Genomic DNA, 23,643 nt, shown 5'->3' with positions numbered 1-23,643 from the left:
GAATCATTCGTCTGTACCCTTAATTTAGTATATTGTTGGGCAGGGTAGTAATGTATTCCTGCTCTTTCTGATTTCCATTTGTTTTGGAGCACAGTTCTTCGATTGCTCAGAGTAGAGAGTAACATTTTAATATTTTCTGTGATCACTTTGCAACTATTTACTTTGTTAAACTCGGTGACATTACAAACTTGCAATATGAAAATGCTATTTTGTCTTTTTCCTAAAAGAATTGCGCTCCCAGATAAATCAGCTGGCTGAGGACATAGTGAAAAAGGAGTTTGAGAGGGACTACTGGCTGGCTTACAAAAATGTGGGGAGCGAAGAGCACTCCAAACAAATCAAGCTTCTGGAATTGGAACTTGTTAACATTGAACAGAATTTTAAAGAAATTGAAGGTGAGTTTTGCAGGTCTCCCTTAACAGCTTATTAGTTGTGAACTGGCACAGTGGTTTGGGAGATGGCTTGCCCACATTTCATAATAGCTCTGCTTTGGCGTAGGGACAGTAAAATCAACACCAAGACCTCTCTGTTGTTGTTTCTGCTTCATTGATTTGTGTAGCAGTTTCCCTGTAACAAAACTATGATTTGAAAGGCTGACTTTGCATGCTGCGTTTGACTGGTGACATGTAAGTGTCAGGATTTACTTTTATCTTAAAGTTTTGTTGGATAAGATTGAGTCTGAAAGAAATTATGAATGAATCCAGCGCAATTACCTTGTGAAAGATATATTCAGTTCAAGAAACACGGGGGCAGATTTACAATAACTGGCGCATGCCTGCATATCAGCAGGGATGGATGCGCCAGTTATTGTGCGTCACGGCTCCGCCACCATGGATGCACCGCATTCACAATGCAGCGCATCATGAGGCAGAAACGGACAGATGCATGACGCATCTGTGCCGTAAAGCTGGCGCATTGCTGGAGTTGCATCGCATCCAGATAACTTGGACCCTCCTGAGGAGCAGCGGGAGTAGTAGGAGACAGAATTATTTCACTGTTTTTAACTTAAAAATTGTATTTTGCCACTTGAATTTTAAACTCACTCACCCCTCCTGGGACATATCCTCTGTGTGCAGGCACCCTTCCACGCTGAAAACGAGCGCTGGTAAAGGCGAAATCGCCGCCTCTACCGCTGAATAATCTCCTCCTGCCCTGATTGGGACACGCCCACTAGAGGCCACGCCCCCTACACCAAGCTATAAAAACGCGCTGAATCACTAGCGAGTTAGATAACTTGGACCCTCCTGAGGCGCAGCCGGGAGTAGTAGGAGACAGAATTATTTCACTGTTTTTAACTTAAAAATTGTATTTTGCCACTTGAATTTTAAACTCACTCACCCCTCCTGGGACATATCCTCTGTGTGCGGGCACCCTTCCACGCTGAAAACGAGCGCTGGTAAGGGCGAAATTGCCGCCTTTCCCGCCGAATAATCTCCTCCCGCCCTGATTGGGACACGCCCACTAGAGGCCACGCCCCCTACACCAAGCTATAAAAACACGCTGAATCACTAGCGAGTTAGATAACTTGGACCCTCCTGAGGCGCAGCCGGGAGTAGTAGGAGACAGAATTATTTCACTGTTTTTAACTTAAAAATTGTATTTTGCCACTTGATTTTAAACTCAGTCACCCCTCTTGGGACATATCCTCTGTGTGCAGGCACCCTTCCACGCTGAAAATGAGCGCTGGTAAGGGCGAAATCGCTGCCTTTCCTGCCGAATAATCTCCTCCCGCCCTGATTGGGACACGCCCACTAGAGGCCACGCCCCCTACACCAAGCTATAAAAACGCGCTGAATCACTAGCGAGTTAGATAACTTGGACCCTCCTGAGGCGCAGCCGGGAGTAGTAGGAGACAGAATTATTTCACTGTTTTTAACTTAAAAATTGTATTTTGCCACTTGAATTTTAAACTCACTCACCCCTCCTGGGACATATCCTCTGTGTGCAGGCACCCTTCCACGCTGAAAACGAGCGCTGGTAAGGGCGAAATCGCCGCCTTTCCCACCGAATAATCTCCTCCGCCCTGATTGGGACACGCCCACTAGAGGCCACGCCTTCACCTATCCCCTCCCTACAAAAATGTGCATGTTCCGGAAGCGCAGCGGGCGACGATTGCGCGCCGAAGGCGCGCATAAGGCAAGCTCGTCTGTGCTCGTCCGTGCCGAGACCGGGCCTAGGGCCACCCCCCCTATATCCCAGGCTACAAAACTTAAGCATTACAGCACGGAAACCCTCTTGGGATTAAGACCCCATGGCAGGAACTGCTATCAGTCCCAGTTTCACGCAGAAAACATCCCATTCAGCTGTCCCTCCTGTCAATCCACCCTCAAACCTAAGCCGGCCCCAGAGCAATCACACGAGTACCGCATGTTCTTGCTCAATTGCAGATCCCTGCCCAAACACACAGGGCAGAGTTTGCACTACTGCTAGAAGAACGCATGCCAGACATTGTTTTCCTGACGGAAATATGGCTGGCCACAGATTCGGACCCGGCGGTAATCACAGCCCTCCCCCTGGCTTCCAAATCATTCGGCAGGACCGACCTGAGGGCAGAGGAGGAGGTCTAGCTATTATCTATAAAGACCAATTCCTCTGTCGAGTAATCCCGGAAACCATCCCGGACTGCGAGAGCTTAGCCTTCAGCCTCGAACTGTCCCCTAACACCTGCTTCACAGGTACTCTAATTTACCGCCCCCCAGGCCCACCCAAGCAATTCCACAATCTCCTCGCTTCGATTGTGGCGGAACGCGTCAGCATTTCCTCGAACTTCACCCTGCTAGGGGATCTTAACTGCCACTTTGACTCCACAACCGATCACATAGCCACCATGCTGGTAGATGACCTAGCAGCGCTGCAGCTAACCCAAATCGTCAGGTCCCCCACTCACGTCAAAGGCCATTTGCTGGACCCTGTGTTCAGCAATTGTGCAGATCTTACATCTAGCCCACCAATCCCCCTTCCATGGACTGACCATTTACTAGTCCCCTTCACCTGGACCACATTCAAACCTCCAACCATTAAACCCACAGTACGAATAGCCAGAGCCTGGTCCCGCCTCCCAGTCGATAAATGGACGACCAAACTCGCTAGCAGCCTTCCCCTCCATATCAAAGATCCCTGCATAGCCAACCAGACATTTGAAGACTGGATCACCCTATCCCTTGACAACACTCTCCCCAAAAGAAAAAACACTCTGAAACGTTCCCACAAATCCGCACCCTGGTACTCAGAGGCCCTTAGGGCAAAGAAACGCCTATGCAGGAAAGCTGAAAGGAAATGGCGTTTGGACTTCTCTCCAATGGAAAAAACCCAATACCGAATGCTACTTAAAGAGTACAAAGAAGAAATCAAAGTTACTCAAGCGGCATATTTTTCTAATAAAATCATTTTAGCCAAATCAAAACCTAGGGAGATTTTCCAAATAGTAAAAAATCTCACCAAGCTACCACCCAGCCTGCCTGAAACCACATCGTCAGAGCACTGCAACAAGGTGGCAGCCTTTTTCCATCAAAAGGTTGACAAAATCTACGCCTCCTTCCCCCCCTTGGCCGCCCCCGTCACAGCCTCGACTAACACAGCCTTGGCACACCCTTCCCACAGACTCCCTTTACACTGGATCACTTCCCCCCCCTAGATCTGGTATCTCTGGAAACTGTAGCCCGGAAAGTCAAATCTGGCTCCCCCAATGACCCAGCCCCACCTGACATTATAATGTCGGCATCTCAGGTCACCCTGCCCATCATAATGGACCTCCTGAATGCCTCCATCTCCTCCGGCACGGTCCCGCCTGGAAGGAAACGGGCCATGGTTAAAGCGCTGCTGAAGAAACCCAGTTTGGACCCACTAGACTTCAGCAACTATCGGCCAATCTCCCTACTCCCCTGGCTGAGCAAGGTTTTGGAGAAATACATCAACAGCCATCTGGTCACCTTCCTAGAAACCAACCAACTACTAGATCCCACCCAGACAGGCTTCCGACCCAAGCACGGAACCGAGACCGCCCTCCTCATGGTCACAGAGGAATCCAGAAAAATCTTGGACCAAGGAGGATCAGTGGCAGTGATCCTCCTTGACCTTAGCGCGGCCTTTGACACGGTCAGCCATGACATCTTGCTGAACCGTCTGTCAAATGTTGGTGTCAAGCACAAGACGTGGCTTTGGTTCGAGTCCTTCCTGAAAGACAGATCCTTTCAGGTATTCGACGGTGAATCAGTGTCCACCAGCAGACCTTTAAGGTGCGGGGTCCCTCAAGCCTCCTCTTTAAGCCCGGCGCTATTCAACATTTATATGAGGCCACTGGCTGAGGTTGTTCGTCCGTATGGAGTTAAGATCATCTCCTATGCGGACGACACCCAGCTGGTGGTCTCACTGGCGCAGGAGGCCAACATTCCCATAAGCGGAGGACTCTGTAAGTGCCTTGAGGAGGTAAAGAGCTGGATGTCTGCCTCATCACTCAAGCTAAACGGGTACAAGACGGAGCTGATGCTTCTAGGTTCCGCGAACCCAAGCTCCTTCAATTCCCTGTGGCCACCCTGTTTGGGAACCCCTCCTACACCCAAGGACAACATTAGGAGTCTTGGGGTGTGGCTCGACAAAACCCTGTCATTTGACACACAAGCTACCAAACTTTCAGCCACCTGCTTTGGCCTGCTTAAAATGCCCAAAAAAATTCTTCATCTTCTACCCATGGAGGCTAAACAGGTGGTCATCCAGGGTCTGATCCAGTCCCGCCTGGACTTCAATAACGTCCTGTATCTCGCTGCACCAGACTACACTCTGCGGAGACTTCAAACAGTGCAGAACTGTGCAGCCCGGACACTGCTCCAGCTCCCACGCAGACAATCCATCAGAGCTGGCCTGACCAGTCTACACTGGCTGCCAGTCCGCCAAAGAATCCACTTCAAAGCCCTGTGTATCGCCCACCAGGCCTTCTGGGACATAGGCCCCATTATCACCCGCGACCTAATCTCTCACTACCATCCTAGCAGAAACCTACGGTCAACCCAGACCTTCATTGCCACCGCACCCAGAATAAAAAGAGCCAGATCAGGCGGTAGGACCTTCGCCCACAACGCCTCCAGGTTGTGGAACGCCCTTCCCCTTCATCTGAGAGCTAACTCCAATCTTACCTCATTCCGGAAACAGCTCAAGACTCTTCTTTTCAACTCCCCACAGTAATTTCCTGGTACTATCCCCGCCTCTGCCTATCATCTGTTGGTCCCTTAGCGCTTGGACGCCACGGGCATCAATCGCGCTCTATAAATCCACTAAAAAAATTTAAAAAAGCGCGACGCAGCTCCAGCAAGGCTCTGGGGTGCCCTATCTTTACAATGCTGTGTCAATCCTTACGCCTGCTTCAAGCGGGCGCAGGGTTTTGAGGCAGCATATTGTAGATTTCGCTCAGCCGGAACCCCCCCCCCCCTGCGCTGGAACGCCTACTTCTGGCGCAGGGCTTTAGAACGTGATGCATCTCCCAGATGCGTCACGTTGTAAATACCCCGCAGCATGGCGCTGGTTTTGCGCTGCCGCTGCATCACAAAAGTGACGCAACGGCGGCATAAAAGAGGTGCAAGGGGCTTGTAAATCTGCCCCACTGAGTCTGCTGTCTGGGATACATAAAGGATGGGAGAGAAATTAAAGGACTCGTGCATATGAAAATCACACAAAGAGTCCATGTCACAAAAGAACGTTGTTATTGTGCAACCACTAATCTAATTCCTCACATGGGTTTACTGGAATCTTTTCCAACTTTTCCAACTTACTCCTGAAAACCTGCCCAGTCTCAGCTTTGCAGGCATAAGACTGGAAATGTTTTATGAATTCCTTCCTTTTCTTTGGCTGATGCATTCTTTCAAGGAGTAATTACACGCTCTGTGCAGAGACGCACTATGGAATGACAGCACATCTGGGCTTTGGCAGAATTTTCTTTTTCTCTGCTTGGAAGATATATTTCCCAATGGTGAAAAACTCCTCTGTTGTAACATGTTGCAACTCATACTATAACGTAAGAGATGTGTTTCAAGTCCTTGAAAGTTATATGGCAGCTTCTGTTCAGGATTCTGATGTTATATTTAGAGGTTCAGTTATTTCTTCGCAGAGAGCATGTTACAGCCATGGGTGCAATAATTTGACCTGTGTGATATTTATGTTTTCTTCTTATATTTTGCTTAGTGGCTTATGATTTCTGGGGGTGAGGTTCTTGTTCTTCTCACCAAACTGATGAGTGAGAGCTCAACCTTACTTTTTCTCACTAATTTGTGTACCACACTCACAGTGAATGAGCGTTCAAGTGTCTGCATTCTAGCCTTGTTGGTGGCTACCAGGTTACATTGTGTGTTTCATTTTAACCGCATGCGTGCGGCATGATTCCCCCCCGTACGCTGGATTTTGCGAAAGCGCACTTTACATGACGAGCTGGGCTCGTCATGAGCGTGCGAGGAGGCTACCTCATGACGAGCCTGAGCGTCGAAGGGGTTAAAGATTACAATGCCATGCTTTAGGGGGTAGGCTGCTGATCTTATGACTGGGCATCCTACTGCTTTATACGCGGGTAGGCAAGCCGCTGCACTTGGGTCCCATGTTTTGAAAAAATGTAGGCAGCACTTTCAGAAAGGCTCTAAAAGACAGAGATGCACCCAGGCAGCCAATCATTTCACAGCTTGCATATGCTCTCTGCCAATAATAAACTGTGGTGATGTGGCTGGCCGTATGCTGGTCTTCCTGAGCAACCAAGTTACTGTGGTTGTCTTTTCCTGGGATTACCTGGGGATGCAACACTTGGAAAGAGGCTCAGCTGAGCTCAAATGTGCGCTCTTGCGACCACTGTGGAGCGAGAGGGATAAGTAGACAGCAGTTTGCCTTCAGCCCAGGAACCAACTCTAGATGTTGCAAATAGAATGAAGGATACTAGTGAGTTCAGTGTGGTGACAAAGTTCTCTTCTACTCTTTCCCATCCTGAAATGTTCAGGGATTTGCTCCTGCAAAGGGCTACATTAAAAACCCTTTACCAACTTCGTGGTGGTGTTGGGAAAAGTGTTTCTCAACAGGAAAAAAGTTTTGCTAATGGGAAGAAATGTGCAATTCCAGATAGGTACTAACTTCTCTGAAGCAGGCTTGTTCTGTGTGTTACATTCAACACTGAATGAATAACAATGGAACCCTGTATATGATCTGTGAAATACCGTTTGTGATTGAATGTATGATATTTGTTATTTTAATAGTATACTTTTATGATTCTTTTTTCTGAATCGAATAAAGTTATTTGAAATGAAATGAATAACAATGTCAAGCAAGCATTGGCAATTCCAACAGGTATGTTTTATGAAGAAAGTGTATTTTGTGTCATTGATGGGTTTGGTAATCAAAAAGTCATCAGGCATGCGCTGTGTTACTCCTCTTTGCACTCATGCATCCACTGACGTATTCTTGCATTCACCTCTAAGACAACTACAATAGAACACACACACAAACTAATATGTAAGATAACTTAAAATAATTCAAGTAGAAAAAAGAAAACATACTGTCATCAAAAAACAGCAGGCATATGCTTACAATAATGAAACTAAACATGGCATTGAACGTATCATTGTTTAAAGTTTCAGCATGGCCGCCTTATTGGCCATTTTTGAGTGGTAAAACAATGAGACACTATGACAGTTACTTTCCAGAATGGTTGCCTGCTTTAGAGGATGTAGCCACACAGGATGTGGTACACTGCAAATGAAATAAGAGGCAAGGAAGAGGAAGTGCTGAAGTATTCTGTTAAGAAAAATAAAAAGAAGGTAAGTACAGCACTGAAGGGGAACTATAAAAGGAGAAAATTGTAAACCAAAGGACTATCCAACCAATTCTGACAATGAAGTACACTCATTGTTAAGCGAAGTGGCACATGTGTTCAGAAAATGTCGTCATTTACAGGGCCAGTGACTCATGTGACCTTAACCATTAGCCCTTGCAGTATGTTGTCATGGATGAAGCAGATTACAAATGTCACTCAGACAGACAACAGCAGAAAAGGGCTGACCCAAAGGTCCCCATGTATCTATATCATATGTATATGTGTATATGTCTTATTTAATTATTATTTATTACCAGGTAATACTAGGTTATTACCAGGTTAAATAAGTCTGTCAGGCCTTCCAAAAAGATTCTAGCAAACATTATTACAGCGCAAATCGTCTACCACTAGGGTTTGTTAAATGGGGTAACTCAAACCAATTCCTTCGCTACAAAAGTAATCTGTGAGATTTCATGTAACAAAATACCTGACTGCAGGCTTTAACATGGTGCAAAAATAGTCCACTCTTGAAGGTCTATTGGCTTAACATATGTGTCACATAGTAAACAATCAGGCATCTACCTTTGTCTTAACTTGTCATAATAAATAGCTGAGACCTATGACATCAGACCTAAAACAAGTGCCATCTATTCAGTTTCACACTTCCTTCCTTAACGTTGAAGGTAGTTGACATCCACAGAGGTAACTTATATGTTGTTTTTTAGGATTTACAGACTGCCTGTGATCTGTAGTGAGAAGCTTAGGAGTTTCTTTTCAACTCTTGGATATAATCACACATTTACATACAGATAACTGTGCCCAGGTCCAATGGGGACCAAACAGAGAGTTGACTAAAAGGCTCAAGGTTACAAAAGCTGTGTCCTGGTGCCCATGTTCTTCCTTCTCTACACAAATATCTGTACAGATTATATAATAAATTGTAAAAATGATTCTCTGGTTTTAGCTGGTTGGAAGGTACTTGCTCTTTTATTCACAGATGACACAATGCTCATCTCAAAAACGCAAAAAGAACCTGAGATTTTGCTCCAAACGTTTTGCTACATTTTGCAGCGTGCATGCTGCATGCTCTAGAAATAAATGTGCATAAGACTAAATTTATGGCATTTAAGCCACATAAAAGCTTTAGGGAAACAATAATGTTGACAAAACACCCCTAAAAAGAGTTACTGAGTTTGATTACCTAGGTGTTAGACCTGCCAGCCTTAGGGTGGTCTTTCTCTAAACACTTTGCTTTAACTCTCCTATTTTTCTGAATTTGTTTTTGCTGACCATACAACTCTGTGCACTTTACCACTGCTAACCAGTGCTAAGTGCTTGTGCTCACTCCCGAAAACAGGGTAAAATTGGCTTACACCTTACACGCATATTTAATTTACTTATAAGTCCCTAGGAAAGTTGTATATCATATACCCAAGGCTGGATAATTAAATGCTACTAGTAGGCCTGCAGCACTTATTGTGCCACCCACTTAAGAAACCCTCTAAGATAGGCACTAGGTAGGCCACAAGGCAGGGTGCATTGTAATGAAAAGGCCGGACATGTATTTTTAAGTTTTATATGTCCAGGTAGTGAAAAACTCCTACATTAATTTTCACTACTGTAGGGCCTACCTAGCCCATAGGATAACGTAGGGTTGCCTTTTTACATTTAATAAATGCTAACTTTTGAATAGAAGCAGGTAGTAACTTCATGTTTGGTGTCTAATAAATTGTCATTTAAAATCCTCTTTAAATGGTAACACAAAAAGATAATGGACGGAATGCTGAACATGATCAAACATTCACCCCAGTCACAGATCTGGGTTAAATCCATCATGTTTTTGCTCACCATGCCACCCCGGATTCAAGCTAGCCTGGCTGATTAGGGGTGATACCCTGAAACCGGTCCCAGGATGCATGTTTCTCGTCTAGGGAGGACCAGGCTGGCAGTTTGGGCTGAACTGTTCCCATGGGGAGCAGGGTTAAGACTGATTTGCATATGGCTGGATCCAAACTGGAATGGCGTGGGGAGCAAAAACAAGATGGAATTTACCCAGATCTCTGACTGGGGGTGAATGATTGATTTGTTCAGCATTCCATCCATCATCTGTTCTTTTTTCTTTTGTCACCCTAAGCGGGAAGGGTATGTCCAGACGTGGGTCCCGTGCTCACTATGCCACCAGATTCAAGCTTGCTTGGCTTATTAGCGGTGATACCCTGAAACCTGTCTCAGGATGCTTGTTTCTGCTCCAAGGAGGACCTGGATGGCAGTTCAGGCTGGACTTTTCCCATGGGGAGCAGTGTCAAGACAGATTCGCGTATGGCTAGGTCTAAACTGGAATGGTGTGGTGAGCAAAAAAACAATGGATTTAACCCGGATCTCTGACTGGTGGTGAATGTTTGATTTGTTCTGCATTCCATCCATCATCTGTTCTTTTTGCAATTGTCGCCCTAAGTGGGAAAGGTGTGCCCAGCTGTGGGTCTCGTGATCACTATGCCACAGGATTCAAGCTAGCCTGGCTGATGAGTGGTGATACCCCAAACCCGGTCCCAGGATGCTTGGTTCTCGTCCAGGGAGGACCTGGCCATACAGTTCAGGCTGGATTGTTCCCATGGGGAGCACGGTCAAGACGGATTTGCATATGACTAGGTCCAAACTAGAATGGTGTGATGAGCAAAAAAATATGGATTTAACCCAGATCTGTTACTGGGGGTGAATGTTTGATTTGTTCAGCATTCCGTCCATCATATGTTCTTTTTAAACTTTTAGAAAGTTGGCATTTTCCTGCCCTAGCTATTTTGTGCTTGCTGCCTCTTCATGAGTCACATGCCTGGGTGTAGCTGACAGTCAGACTTTGTTTATTCCTCCCAGACAGCCACACAATAGAGGGATTAGGTGTACCTGGATGGGTCATCATTGGCAGGATGGGGAGGAGACAGAGCTGGGCACAGCCCTACCTCTAAGTTAATAGGATTTGCCATGTCTTCACACGAAGGACTTTACACTACCTCAGTGTGCCTGGAGTCAGGCTGGAGTCAGGCCAAAGGAGGCAGTAATTTCGGAGCACTTCAAAGGAATGTCTCTAGAAATTGCTCATATGTCAAAGAAGGCACCAGGTATAAAATTAGAATCCTGAGACCCACTCTTCAGCTCACTTTCTGGACCTGTCAATGGCTCTCAGTGAACTGCCTGCTGCTGTGGCCTGCTGTGTACTCCAAAAGACTGCTTTGCTGCACCTGGAAGGACTCCTCTGCTGACTGAAGCCTACCTTGAACCTCCAGAGGCCTGCGCTAATGCTTGAGCCCTGTTCCACCTCTTGAACCCAGAACTACCAGAGTGAGTCTAAGGGCTAGTTGGCTGGCCTCCTGATCAGAGCCTCTGGGACCAGAAAGGCTTTAACCAGCCTAAGCCTGCACCTGGACACATCCTGAGTGAGTCCTGACTCTCCAAGTGGTGCCTCTTCTGTCCTGGGCCATTGAAATGGTGCTAAAGATGCCCACATAGCCAGAATCCAAAACTTGGGACTTGGAAATATTTTGGCTAAAAAGTGCTCTGAAAACTGAGAGGAGACTGGGACCTACCCTACTGTTCACAAAATCCTTTGATTAAATCCCCAGCAGTCTTCCCCGTCTTTTAGCCCTGGATCTGGTTAGCAGTAGCGCCAAGAAACCGCAGGTGTACGAGCGCTTTACAAGTATTTTAAAACTCAAACTCAAACTCAAACTCTACCTGCTCCTTGATCCGCCCAAGATGCATTGCTGGTCGGCCTAACTTTGCAGCAGTTCCCTCTCCCTTCTACTCCGCAGCCGCGAATCTTGTTTAGCGGTCCTTTGCCGAAGTGGCATCTAGCTTAGTGGAGCCCTCGTCAGCTACAACTTGTACCTTTGTATCGCTGGAAGTTTTCGACTTCCACAAAAGAGACTTATTCTGAATGCTGAAATCTTCACTGCAACGTCGTCCAGCGGCTCCCCGACAACAATGCCTCCTCCTCGACCACTGCCTGCAGCTGCCTGCAGCTTTGCACTGCTAAACATTACATTCTCAGACATTGTCCACAAAATTTCTTTTAAGTCTGAAGGTAAGTGCCAACCAAGCCCTATCCACTTCTTGTATCCGACCTGCTCTCCATCACAGTCGGTCATATTGTTTTACTTTGATTCGGTCTTCCACGATGAGATGTCCTCAGTTGGCGCGTTGATCTTTTATATTGACTTTTGTAGTTCACCCACACAAGGATTGTGGCTGTTGCTTGAGCAGGGTCATCACCTCACTGAATCAGGAACCCGAGAAACAGCTTTTACAACGCAGGCACAGACATGCATGACATTTCCCTACAAACACAACCACTTATGCCTCAACCACGCATATGTGTGGGTAATGCAATGCGTGATTTAGATGTCAAGATGGGCAAGAACAGGAAAAGGATGTGTTGGGACAGAAAGCTGATGCAGACATGTAAGTGGGGCTGGGGTCAGACTTGGAGGGTGGGGTGGAGTTTTAGGGGTGGGGCAGTAGTTTTAAGGGCTCAGGATGGTCAGTGTTGTATATTGGGCAGGGGGCCGGGTTTTAGGGCTCATGACTGGGGAGGTCGGGTAGTTTTAGGGATGGGGTCATTTTTAGGGCTCAGGGGGTTAGGTTGTTTGTAGGGTAGGGGCCAGGGAATTAGGGCTCAGGGCAGGGGGGCCAGGGTAGTTTTAGGTTTTAGGAGTTTGGGGTTGTTTTTAGGGCTTGGGGTCTGTTCTTTATTGGGCAGGAGTCAGGATTTTTGGGCTTAGGGTGGAGGGGCTGGGGTGTGATCTTTACCACACAACCCTTTACCAATCATGCCTTTACCACGAAATTGCATAGCTTAGGCATGCATGGTAAAGGCATGCGTAGTAAAGGAATGCGTTGTTCAGATGAATTTGTTGTTCGGGCTATGTTGTAGAAGCATGCGTGGTGTAGCCATGCCTGCCTCTGTCATACAACCAGCAACTCAGTTTTTCACATTGGTGATTGGTGATTAGTGGTGGGATGCAGTACTTGTTTTTGTGCAGTACCATGCAGTGAATTGTGTAACTCAAAAATCCCATATAAATAATGTCTACTTCTTCATGCCACTAGGGGCTAGATGTAGGTAATCTAATTTTACCGATTCCTAAATACCGAATTTTACCGTTTCGGTATTTAGGAATCAGTAAATATGATGTAGGTAATAAATCGGTAAAATTTACAGATTCGGTAATATTTCTTAGTACCTATTCGGTAATACCGATTCAGTAATAAGAAATACCTTCCCATTCATTCCTATGGGCCTGGAGGCTCATAGGAATGAATGGGAAGCCATTCACTATTACCGATTCGGTATTTACCGAATCGGTAATAGCGGGAGAATATTCAAGGGTGGCAGGGTGTCACATTGACACCCTGTTGCACTCCTGAATCGTGCATGTGTGCACATGTGGCGCACATACATGCCCTAAGGGCATGTATGTCTGCCACATGGCACCTTGAAAAAAGCTATTTATTGCTTTTTTAAAGGTATTCAGTATTTACCACCAACTTGTAGTTGGTGGTAAATAACGAATCCTTAAAGCAAAAATGCACTCACTTGAGTGCTAGCTACATAGGTTTTAAGGATTCAGTATTTTACCGATTCCTTAAAATAAGGAATCAGTAAAATACCGAATCCTTATTTCCAGCCTCCTACATTAGAAAGGGCTAAATACCGGTCGGTAACGGGAAAATCACCGATTTTCGGCCGTTACCGACCGTTATTTAGCTACCTACATCTGTCCCTAGATGGCTGCGGTTAGATCTTTTTGACACTAGTTTTTACCCTGATCTTTAAAAATTCATACCTTCAGCTCTGCTGATTAGATTTTTGTCATTCAGGTGCCAAATAATTCATAAACATTTACTCTGTTTTACTAAATTGGTGCAGCATTTTTCCTGTATTGTGTTTTCACTTTATTACACTTTGGGTGCTCCATAGATACTTTACACATTGCCTCTACGTTAAGCCTGACTGCTTTTGTGCCAGGCTACCAGAGGGTTAAGCCCTGGTTAATTTAGTGACTTTTGTGGTTCATCCTGACAGGGATTGTGACTTGTGCTTGAGGAGAGTTAATACCCACTTCAACCAACATCCCAATTTCTCACACTAGAGCTTTTCTGATTCCCATCTATGGTGCTGGCAAATTGTAATAGAACGGCATTAATAAAACATAGGTAAGGTACTGTAATTACATTTACTAAGCAAGGGGTAACCCATCCTATAGCACCAGCCCTTGACATATACAGAGCTCAGGCTGTTGGTGGAGCTCTGTATGGCACAGAGCTTGGGAATTCTGTAATTTGGATAGCCTGATGATGGTCGAAAATCTGTTTATAAGGTCACTATTGCGGCTCCCAAAGAACTCTCCTTTGACGCCATTCGGATTATATCTGGGGCAGGAATCAATTGCTGGACATGTTGAATTAAGACCTAATTTATTTTGGTGAGACTATGGTCAATCGAGGAACTCACTGTATTTAGCGAGGGTTTACATTGCACAACTACATGCCCACAGGCTCCCAAGATCCCTCGGCTGAGAAACATAAACAATACATTGGCCAATTTGGGACTTGGTGAGCTATAAGTAACAAATCTGGTAGGGAAGGGTTTGAGGAGTATTTAGAGACCTGCCTAGGTAGAACTCCTCGCAATCATAATATTCATAACGCAAGAACCTAGGGGTCTAACAAGAGGGAAAAGAGGGGCCTCTATATCGAACAGATAAATGACTGGATGTCTGGATTCATACAACCAAAGTCAGGACTCACTAGTTCAGACATGAAAGGCACAAGAGAGAACTAATAGTGATTGTGTTAGAAACTCATTCAGGATTCCCATCAAAAAGATTGTATGATCAATGTTCTCATTTGGTCATCCTTCCAGGGTCATATGTCTCTAGATCATTGAAACACGGATCGTACCCATATCAGGAAGAAGGGTTTCGAAACCACAATCACTCTTAGACCAAATGATATGGACCTGATGAGAAAAAGTGCAGTGCAAACAAAAAACCAGTGTAAAAATGGTGATTCTAAAATAGGATAGAGAACCGATAAAGGGATATTTATTTAATGATACAGCCTCTTCCTGTTAAAAACAAGAACAGTGCAACAACTAAATGCAGTTCAAACAAATACCTGCATGGGGGCCAACATGTTTCAGCCTCTTGGGTATAGGACCATAGGCTTTCTTCAGGGCCTCTGTTCTAACTATTAGATGCTACGGCATGTGATAGAGAAATCGTGAGAGTAAATCAAATCAAAAAGGATATAGTGTCTGTCATCTGTCAAATGCTTCTCCGTGACAACTGGTGTTACACGCATCTATAATAACAGACAGGTTAAATACATAATTAGAAAACTCATTGTGCTATGCAAAAATTATCATCATCAGTGGCATCTACCAACGCCCTCTGAGATAATATTCACTCACCCAGTTTGTCCGGGGAACAGACCTCACCTCTCCTGGACCTAACTCAGGAACTGTGAGACCCCGCTCTGTAAAGGCAAAAGATGACGGGACTTTAAAAACGGAAGGAAGACATTGTCTATTCCATTCTGCGTTGTGTTAATTTAGACGAAAGTCACGTCCAACTAATCTGCCTACAGAGAAGAACTTATCATTTTAAAACCAGCACCAAAAACAAAAACCCCTCTGGGCAGAAAACCTCTCAACACCTCCATACCAAAGGAGCAGTGTGTGAGCCCCTGAATTTAAGTAGAATATGACAAATAATTATTACCACACCCAAAATAGTGCATAATATGGTGTATGGCAGCAAAATGCTCATTACCAATCAACAAGAGGATCACCTTCAAGCTCCTCACCCATGCACACAAAGCACTCCACAACGCCGGACCAGCCTACCTGAACAGCAGACTCAGCTTCTACACCCCCACCCACCAGCTCCGCTCCGCCAGCCTCGCCCTCGCTGCTGTTCCCCGCATCCAACGAACAACCTCCGGCGGCAGATCCTTCTCCTACCTCGCCGCCAAGACCTGGAACACCCTCCCTACCCACCTACGGCAGACCCAAGACCTACTCGCCTTCAGAAGACTCCTCAAGACCTGGCTCTTCAAGCTGTAGCGGCACCCCCTCCCCTCAGCGCCTTGAGGCCCACAGGGGTAAGTAGCGCGCTTTACAAGTACTCTGATTGATTGATTGATCCATCACAGTGGTAAAGATCAAACCTAGCTAGCTCAAGCGGCTGGATAAACAAATGTTCACAGCTGTTCGAAGGGTAAGGCGTGGGATGCTAGAGGAATGTACAGACTTAGGATGCCGGAGAGATGTTTTCAGTCTGTGGAAGCACACAGCTTTTGACAAATCAAAAGCTGCACTCAAATGAACCATCATCTGCATGGAGCCACAGTCTCTCTCTGTAGTACTTCAGAAAGCTCTTTTTTATTACATAAGGTGAGGAGGTGAGGAGGCAGTTGTGCTGTCAAACCAGACCTAAAATGTCACTGACATTCCCAGGAGAACACATGAAACACTGCAACTGGTGCAGCTTTCCAAATGTAGTACTGGGAATGTCTGTGAATACCAAAAAGGTACAAAAATACATTTAAGCAGAAGAGGAAGTTTATAAACAAACATCTGCTTTTACTTTTCTGAACAAGGCCCACAGTGTTTCTGTTTACATTGCAATACAGGAGTCGGAGACCCCAAAGACTACCTCTACATTGAAACTATCCACTAGAGTCAAGGTGAGTTCCAACCCCCCTACCCACCTTACTCACTACTGGAAGACACTGAGGGACTGAGGAGAGACTGCTGAAATAAAACACATTTCTTGAAATTGACACGTAGGAAAGAACAAGTTGTTCACAGAAATTGACAGGAGAGGAGAACATGCTTTTCATGTCAAAGACACATAGGGTAAGCAATATTGAGTCTGGTGGGTTTTTGGCACCAAATCCATATGACAGTATTTTTATAAGGGCCCGTTCGTCATTCCTATATCAATACCGGTTCATGTCATCTACTTGCAGGTAATTCATTGCTCAAACGTAGTTCCAAAACAACTGATTGCTGCAGCGAGATGGGTCTACAGAAAGGACTTACACAATTAGTTTCAACAGAGAGTACAGAGTGAGGAGACTTAAAAAGAAGGGGTCTAGGAGAAAGAGTGAATATTGGTACCTTTCTGCTAATGCCACCCATTCCCAAATGAGATGATCAGGAGCATCGGTATCCTCAACAGGTCTCATGCCCAAACTATTTCCCACTGTTTGCAAGTTCTCCTGTCAGCCCTCTGGATTACAGGAAAGACCTTGGCTATGGTCTTCTAGGACTATGAGTTATGCATGCTACTTCACATAAAGTACAACCAGCAAGGCGTGGTATGGGTAAGGCTGCTCAACACACACAACCAATGGCATGTGTGAAAACCAATGACAACATATCAGGATGGTGGACACTTGATAAGAGTACCTATCAGGGCAGCCTGCTGTTCCTGCTACGTTGTGCCCTGGTGATTGAACAACTAGCATGCAAATGATGTACTTCCCTGTCAAGAAGTACTATACAGATTGGCTCCTCCTCTTAGCTACTCAATTTGGGTGCATGTCTTGCTTCAAAGTCAGTTGGGACTAATTAATACTCCATCCATTTGGTTAACTGTGCCCCTGGATGCTTTTATGGATACTGAGGTGTAGGACAGGCCTCTAGATCTCTTTGCATATACCTGACACGCTCTCCTGGACCCCCCTGTGTCTGAATCTGTCCAAGCGTTGTATGCATCTCTACCATAAATCCATATTTAAAGAACGCAACAATATTGGAGTAATAGCATTGAATTTTTAGTTGGTGCAGCACTGGACTCCAGTGGAAACAAGTGACATGGCAGAGAAACATTGGGGCTACATAAGATTCACAGGCATCAGGTGGTTAACAAACTTCAGGAAGACCACCTAAGATATAGTATACTGGAGGGTGGGCTACTTCAGATCATATTCTTCAGTATTGGACCTAGGCTAAGTATAAGCAACAGTAAACGCATAAAAGCTGCAGGGGACACTTGTCCCACAATCCAGCAAACCCCACCTCTGTCCAGCAAACTCTCTGCGCTGACTGCTCTGAGGGTATTAGCGTAATAAAAACACAATACCCTGGCCTTAGAGAAGCCCTCCAGAAAAAAAACATTGCCTGTTAAAAACAGATGGGATGCCAATCGCAGAGATGACTTTTTTTTAAGAACTGGGATAAGGCACCACAACATATTTAGAAATCCTCCAGTAATGGTAGGGCTTTTCTTACCCAGTACAGTAGACAACATCACACATATACTAAGGCCATCACCGATAGATGCTAGATTAATACTCTCATAGTACAAACCTTCTGTAAAAGGTGACGCGTAAAGCAGGCTTGTTGGGCATTTGTCCTTTCAAGACCAAGAATACGATAAAGAGTAAACTCACTTGGTTATTGGACAAAAGGAAGATAGCGTTGAACTGGTTGTGTCATGAAGTCATGTCATGAAGCTCCCAAAATAGAAGACTGGATATGGACATTGTGGGATGAGCAACAACAGAGGAATGCACCTTAGAATGACACAAAATAATGTAAAACAAATGGATTGGTCCAATAGATTGGCAATATTATATACAAAAGTTGCTGTACCGATGGGCAGGCTGCCTCCAAGTCCTTACACTCTGCCAGGTAAGCCAGTATACTAATTGTGGGCCCTAAAGCCCTCTGGACCTTAGACACAGGTGAGACACCGATGCATTGAACAACTGGAACCTGAATATGTAGCTGCTCTATTGTGATAAGCACCCCTACAAAATACCACACTGATCCAGCCTTTCCATTCTGGGGTGATCTCAGTGTTCTGTTGACCTATGCAAACTGCGTTGCCCAAGAGTGTATAAGTAAATCTCATGTGACCCTCCAGACATGTTTGGCTGAAATGTTTTGTTTATTTTATGTAAAAACCAATACATTCTTCCAACACACTTACTCCTGTCCTGGCCAGAAATATATTTGCTTACATTACCTGGAACCACAAAAAAATCATTTAAAACCTCCCTTTATTTTAGGCATGCAAATAAGAAAATGACATCACATTGGCAGACTTTCGAAATCCTCAGATACCATTTGCGAGGCTCAATGTCTACGATTTGTAATTGTGTAGCATGGAAATGCAATTTTACAATCATATTTCACTGTACGTAGTTAAGCTTGAACTTATGTAGGCAAATAATGATAGAAATTGGGCTGAGTGTTGGTCAATTCATGTGGGCAGTATGTCGATGTGTAATGCGTGCATGTGTAATATTTCATCCATTTGTAAAACTGAACAATAGAATGCATGTCGCAAAATGTTTATTTTAAGTAATACAAAATGAGACATGATCATTTGTATTTCTGATTCAAGAGCACTTTAGGCAATCTTTGGAATATGCGAAAAATAAAATAAATGAACTGGCTACGAAACAAATGGAAGAGAAGAAAGAACTTGCTACAGAGGTATAGTATTTTCTATATTAACATTATTTTTCTGTAACCCTGTAACCTACTCATAAATATATATTATTTGAAGTGCTTCAAAGGTAGCAACTCATCATATGCATTTAGTTGTCAAATGGTTTGTAAATGTCACCAAAATCCAGAGATAGAAATAAAAGCACATAATATAACTGCTGTTCATTATGTATTTTTATCATACATGTTTATTTTGGGGCACTTTGCATGAAAAGAGTTGCTTTTTTAAAAACGTTTTATGGAAACCAGTAAGTGAAAAACTGGAATATATAGTTTGATTTTCTATGATAAAAAGAAGATAAAAGTATTTACTTATGTACTTGAGAAAATATGGATTTTAGAAAAAGAAACTGGCCTTCTTTTGTTAAAAAAGCACATTCTGTATGGAGACTTCAGTTTTTTAAGCAACCGCCAGCACAGTGCACCTAACTATGGGCCCCGATACAGAAAAAACAGCTGAACGAAATTACACTGAACCTCACATGTAAGCAGAATTTTACTCAAGTAAGTCAATTTGCTTAGTTTTGTGTTAATCTGTTTAGTATTTCTCGAGAAATTAACATTTAAAAAATGTTCAGGACTGGTCATGAAGAGGTTACATTTTAGAGATAAATGGGTCGTTCCTCTATAGATATACATTCAATGGTGCAGCTACGTTAGCTAGTGTTGTCCCTGGTTAAGCCAGTCCAGAATATTGTATGAAGACAAGGTCCTTGTAAAGGTAAAACAGCACTCTTGAAGCAGTGTTATAGTATTAATTTTTAATGCAGCAAATGACAGGGAACAACGTTAAAAGGTTCTCTGATGGGTTTTGTCCTACCACAGGGTCTCATTAGCGCTGGTGGCGCCCAGTGCGGCAATCATTTTTGGCGCACCCACACCCGATGACCGCCTCCTCGGATTCTCTCACAACCACAGGGCAAAAGTGCCCCTCATCTCTCCAATAATAAGTTATTGCTAAACACAGTGCTCCACCCTGAGGTCAGCGTCCCTCCACAGGTCAGCGCCCAGTGCAGCCGCACCGGTCGCACCGCCATAAAGCCGGCCCTGTTCTACAATGTCATGATCAGCGATGAGTCCTATATCTATGGTGCAGTAGTGTTCTATATACCCAGGAATCAAAGTGCTGCATCCATGCATTGTGGCAGTGGCGATCTCATATTTGAAAAGTCTCAATTTCACGTCTTAAATCAAGAGTGTTTGTACTGGGGAGGAGCTTTGCGCGCAACCGAGATGGTCGCGTGAGCACAGGGCTCCCGGACCTTCGCCACCTCCGGCACTTATCCTGACTATAATCCTGGATATGACTACGGAGCATCGCAGATGAAACCTTGCTGATATGATAGCTGCTTTCAAAATTTGAATTGGTCCAAGAGAACCGATTTTATGGTGATTTGAACTTTCCTGGCCTGCTCCACGGTCCTGCCCCGGGCTCTAGTTGGTGAACTGCCTGGACGGTAATTGAACAACAGCGGCTTCCCTGGTCCCACTTTCGACCCTGGACTTGGCTTTCGGTTTCACTTTTGGCCCAGACCCCTTTATGCAACAGATCTGGCCCCGCCGCTCCCGGATCACTTCACTTCCCGGTCCCACTCTAGGACCGGGACTGTATATCACCGCTCGGTGTGTGACTTGGAACACGCCGTCCTTTGGTTGAGCATCAGTGGGTGATTTCGACGTAGCCATTTTCACCAGATCTCGGGGTCCCCTCGGTGGCGCAGCGTCCAAGATGGCCGGCAAGCCCGAGGTTGACAAGCTGAAGACCAAGGCTGTTCCCCGTGGGGGCTCCGTACAATCTAATGTCATGGACCGATCCACTCATCCCCAGTGGAACCGGCAAGCCTCCAGCGGACAAGGGAGATGACCCTACGGCGGACGAAGACCCGACTCTGCACAATATCATGGGCGCCATTGCGGGTATGCAGGCCTCCATCGGTGCGCAGTATGACACCCTGGCGCAAAAATTGGATACAGTGGCGATCGATGTCACCTTGATCAGGGTGGATTTGGCTAAGACGAACGAAAAGGTCAAATCCCTGGACTTGAAGACTTCCAGCCTCACGACGGATGTCTCCGATCTACAAACGGAGGTCCGCGATCTACAGTCCTCTAACGACTTCTTCTCCCGTCGCTTGGAAGATTTTGAAAGTCGTTCTAGGCGGAACAACGTTCGTATTGTGGGTGTCCCTGAAAATTCTGACAACTTAAATGTTGATCTTATTGTAGAGGACCTCATCTTCAACCATCTTGCACCCAAAGGCCTGAGTAAATTCTTTGCAGTGGAGCGGGCTCACCGAGTGCCGGGCGGTAAACCTAAGCTGGGTGCTACCCCGTGGCCCATCATCGCCAGAATATTTCATTTTCGTGATCGGGATGCTATCCTGCAGGCATCGCGTTTGGGTGGCCCCACGAAATTTGAGAACACGACGGTGAGTTTTTATCCCGACTTCACTCAGTTGGTACAGAAGCAAAGAATGGGGTTTCAAGGAGTGAAGAGACGATTGAGAGACAGGGACATGAAATACGCTATGTTGTTTCCAGCCCGACTGTGTGTGGAACATGGGGATCGGACGTTCTTCTTCGACCGCCCTGAGGCTGCAAGTGACTGGCTCGACACGCTGCCCAGGCAGCAGGAACATCCTGAACATTCTGGTGGAGCTGAGGGACCAGAAATAGTAATGTGACTTGGTTCGCTGGACTGCACATAGATCTTTCGGCATTGTTTGCGGATCCTTTAACTTTCTTTAATTGCGGTGGCCCTCCAGGGGTGGCGGGGGGGAGTGAGTCTCTTCCTCCTCTGGGGTTTCTTTTCGTAGATTAGTTATTTGCTAGGGCGACAGGCACACTGCAAGTTGGGGGGCCTTTGAGTCTAACGCAGGGGTGCAGGGTGGGGGGTCTTGTTTATTGGGTAGGTTTGGGGGTGGGGATAGTTGTTTTCGTTTTGTTCCCTTCAAGGCACTATATTGATGGACATTTGGACTGGGCTGTTGCGACTAATGTGGGGTGGATGCTGCGACTACGTTTGGGATGGGGGTAGGGGGCTAAAATTGCTGTGTTGGAATGTTAACGGGTTGGGGGACAGGATAAAACGGGGCATGGTGTTACAACTCTTGAGACGTCTTTCCCCTGATGTTGTGCTGTTGCAGGAAACACATCTGATGGGCAATACATGCCAGGCTATGAACCGTAGGGGCTACCGTCTACTGGCACACTCCGGCTTTACCACTGGCTCTAGGGGGGGTGGGTATCTTGGTTAGAGTTTCCCTCCTCCTGAGATCGATGCTGTCGTCCTAGACAACAGGGGGCGATATGCTGCCATTACGGGACGGTGGGAGGGAAAGGTTGTCACTTTGCTTTCCGTTTATGTCCCGCCTGGCCTGCAAACTACGACCTTTGCTGACCTGGGGAGGGTGATACTGGGGCTCCCGGAAGGCGTCCTTGTGGTGGGTGGCGATTTTAACTCTGTGGTCTCCGGACATGTCGATCGCTATCCACCCAGGGATCTTGGGAGGTCACAGTCCTGGCTGGGTGGCTTCCTTGACACTCTGGGTCTAATAGACTGCTGGCGGCTGCTGCACCCTGGACAATTACAATACACCTTCCACTCCGGTGCACACGGTAGTCTTTCCCGACTTGACTATATCCTGATGCCCGCAACACAGGCCCCCCTTGTTAAGGAGATCAGACATTTGGCTAGGGGTATTTCAGATCACTCCCCCTTATGGCTTGTAATGGAAACAGGTCTGGGATCTGAGGGCCGGGTAGCCCCGATCAACCCTTGGTATCTCCGGGACCCTATGGTCCGTATGGAACTGATCAAATCACTCGACCATTATTTTGTGGGGAATGTGGGGTCTGTGTCATCGTCTGTCTGGCTATGGGAAGCCTATAAGGCGGTCGTCCGCGGCCAGGCCTTATCGTTAATTAATAACGCTAAGAAACGTAGATGCGAGACAGTAGTCCGACTTGAAACTGAGATATCAGACATAGAAAGAGAGCTGGAATCTGATGTTACCCAGGACAGGTTGCACCTTCTTAGCCTCAAACAAGCTGACTATAGAGCATTGGTCACTGATGCCGCCAAAGTTATGAGTAGAGAGCAGCAAGGCCGCTTGTATGATGTGGGTGATAAGGCCGGAAAGTTGATAGCTTGGTTGGACAAGAAGGAGAGGGCTAGTCGTGTGGTTCCTTTGATTGTTAGGGCGGATGGAGTGGGAGTGACTGACCCGGTTGAGATTGTGGAGTGTTTTTCTGAGTATTTTCAAACCGTATACTCCCTGTATCGGTCAGATCGGAACAGGATTCGCATTTGCTTCTGAGAGACATTGCTTTGCCTTGCTTG

At 45.8% G+C, this 23,643-nt stretch overlaps 1 protein-coding gene across 1 annotated transcript in view; it reads left to right on the top strand.

The window, feature by feature from the left end:
• Window positions 1-23,643, top strand: part of CCDC83 (coiled-coil domain containing 83) — a 186,756-nt gene that overhangs the window by 82,981 nt on the left and 80,132 nt on the right. The window contains exons 5-6 of the mRNA XM_078656235.1: window positions 228-395; window positions 19,195-19,286. Coding sequence (XP_078512361.1) covers window positions 228-395; window positions 19,195-19,286 — 260 coding nt within the window. The remainder of the gene's footprint in view (window positions 1-227; window positions 396-19,194; window positions 19,287-23,643) is intronic.

This window comes from Lissotriton helveticus, chromosome 8 (genome assembly GCF_964261635.1).
Source record: "Lissotriton helveticus chromosome 8, aLisHel1.1, whole genome shotgun sequence".
Lineage (NCBI taxonomy): Eukaryota > Metazoa > Chordata > Amphibia > Caudata > Salamandridae > Lissotriton > Lissotriton helveticus.
This window is presented reverse-complemented; position numbering and strand designations above follow the sequence as displayed.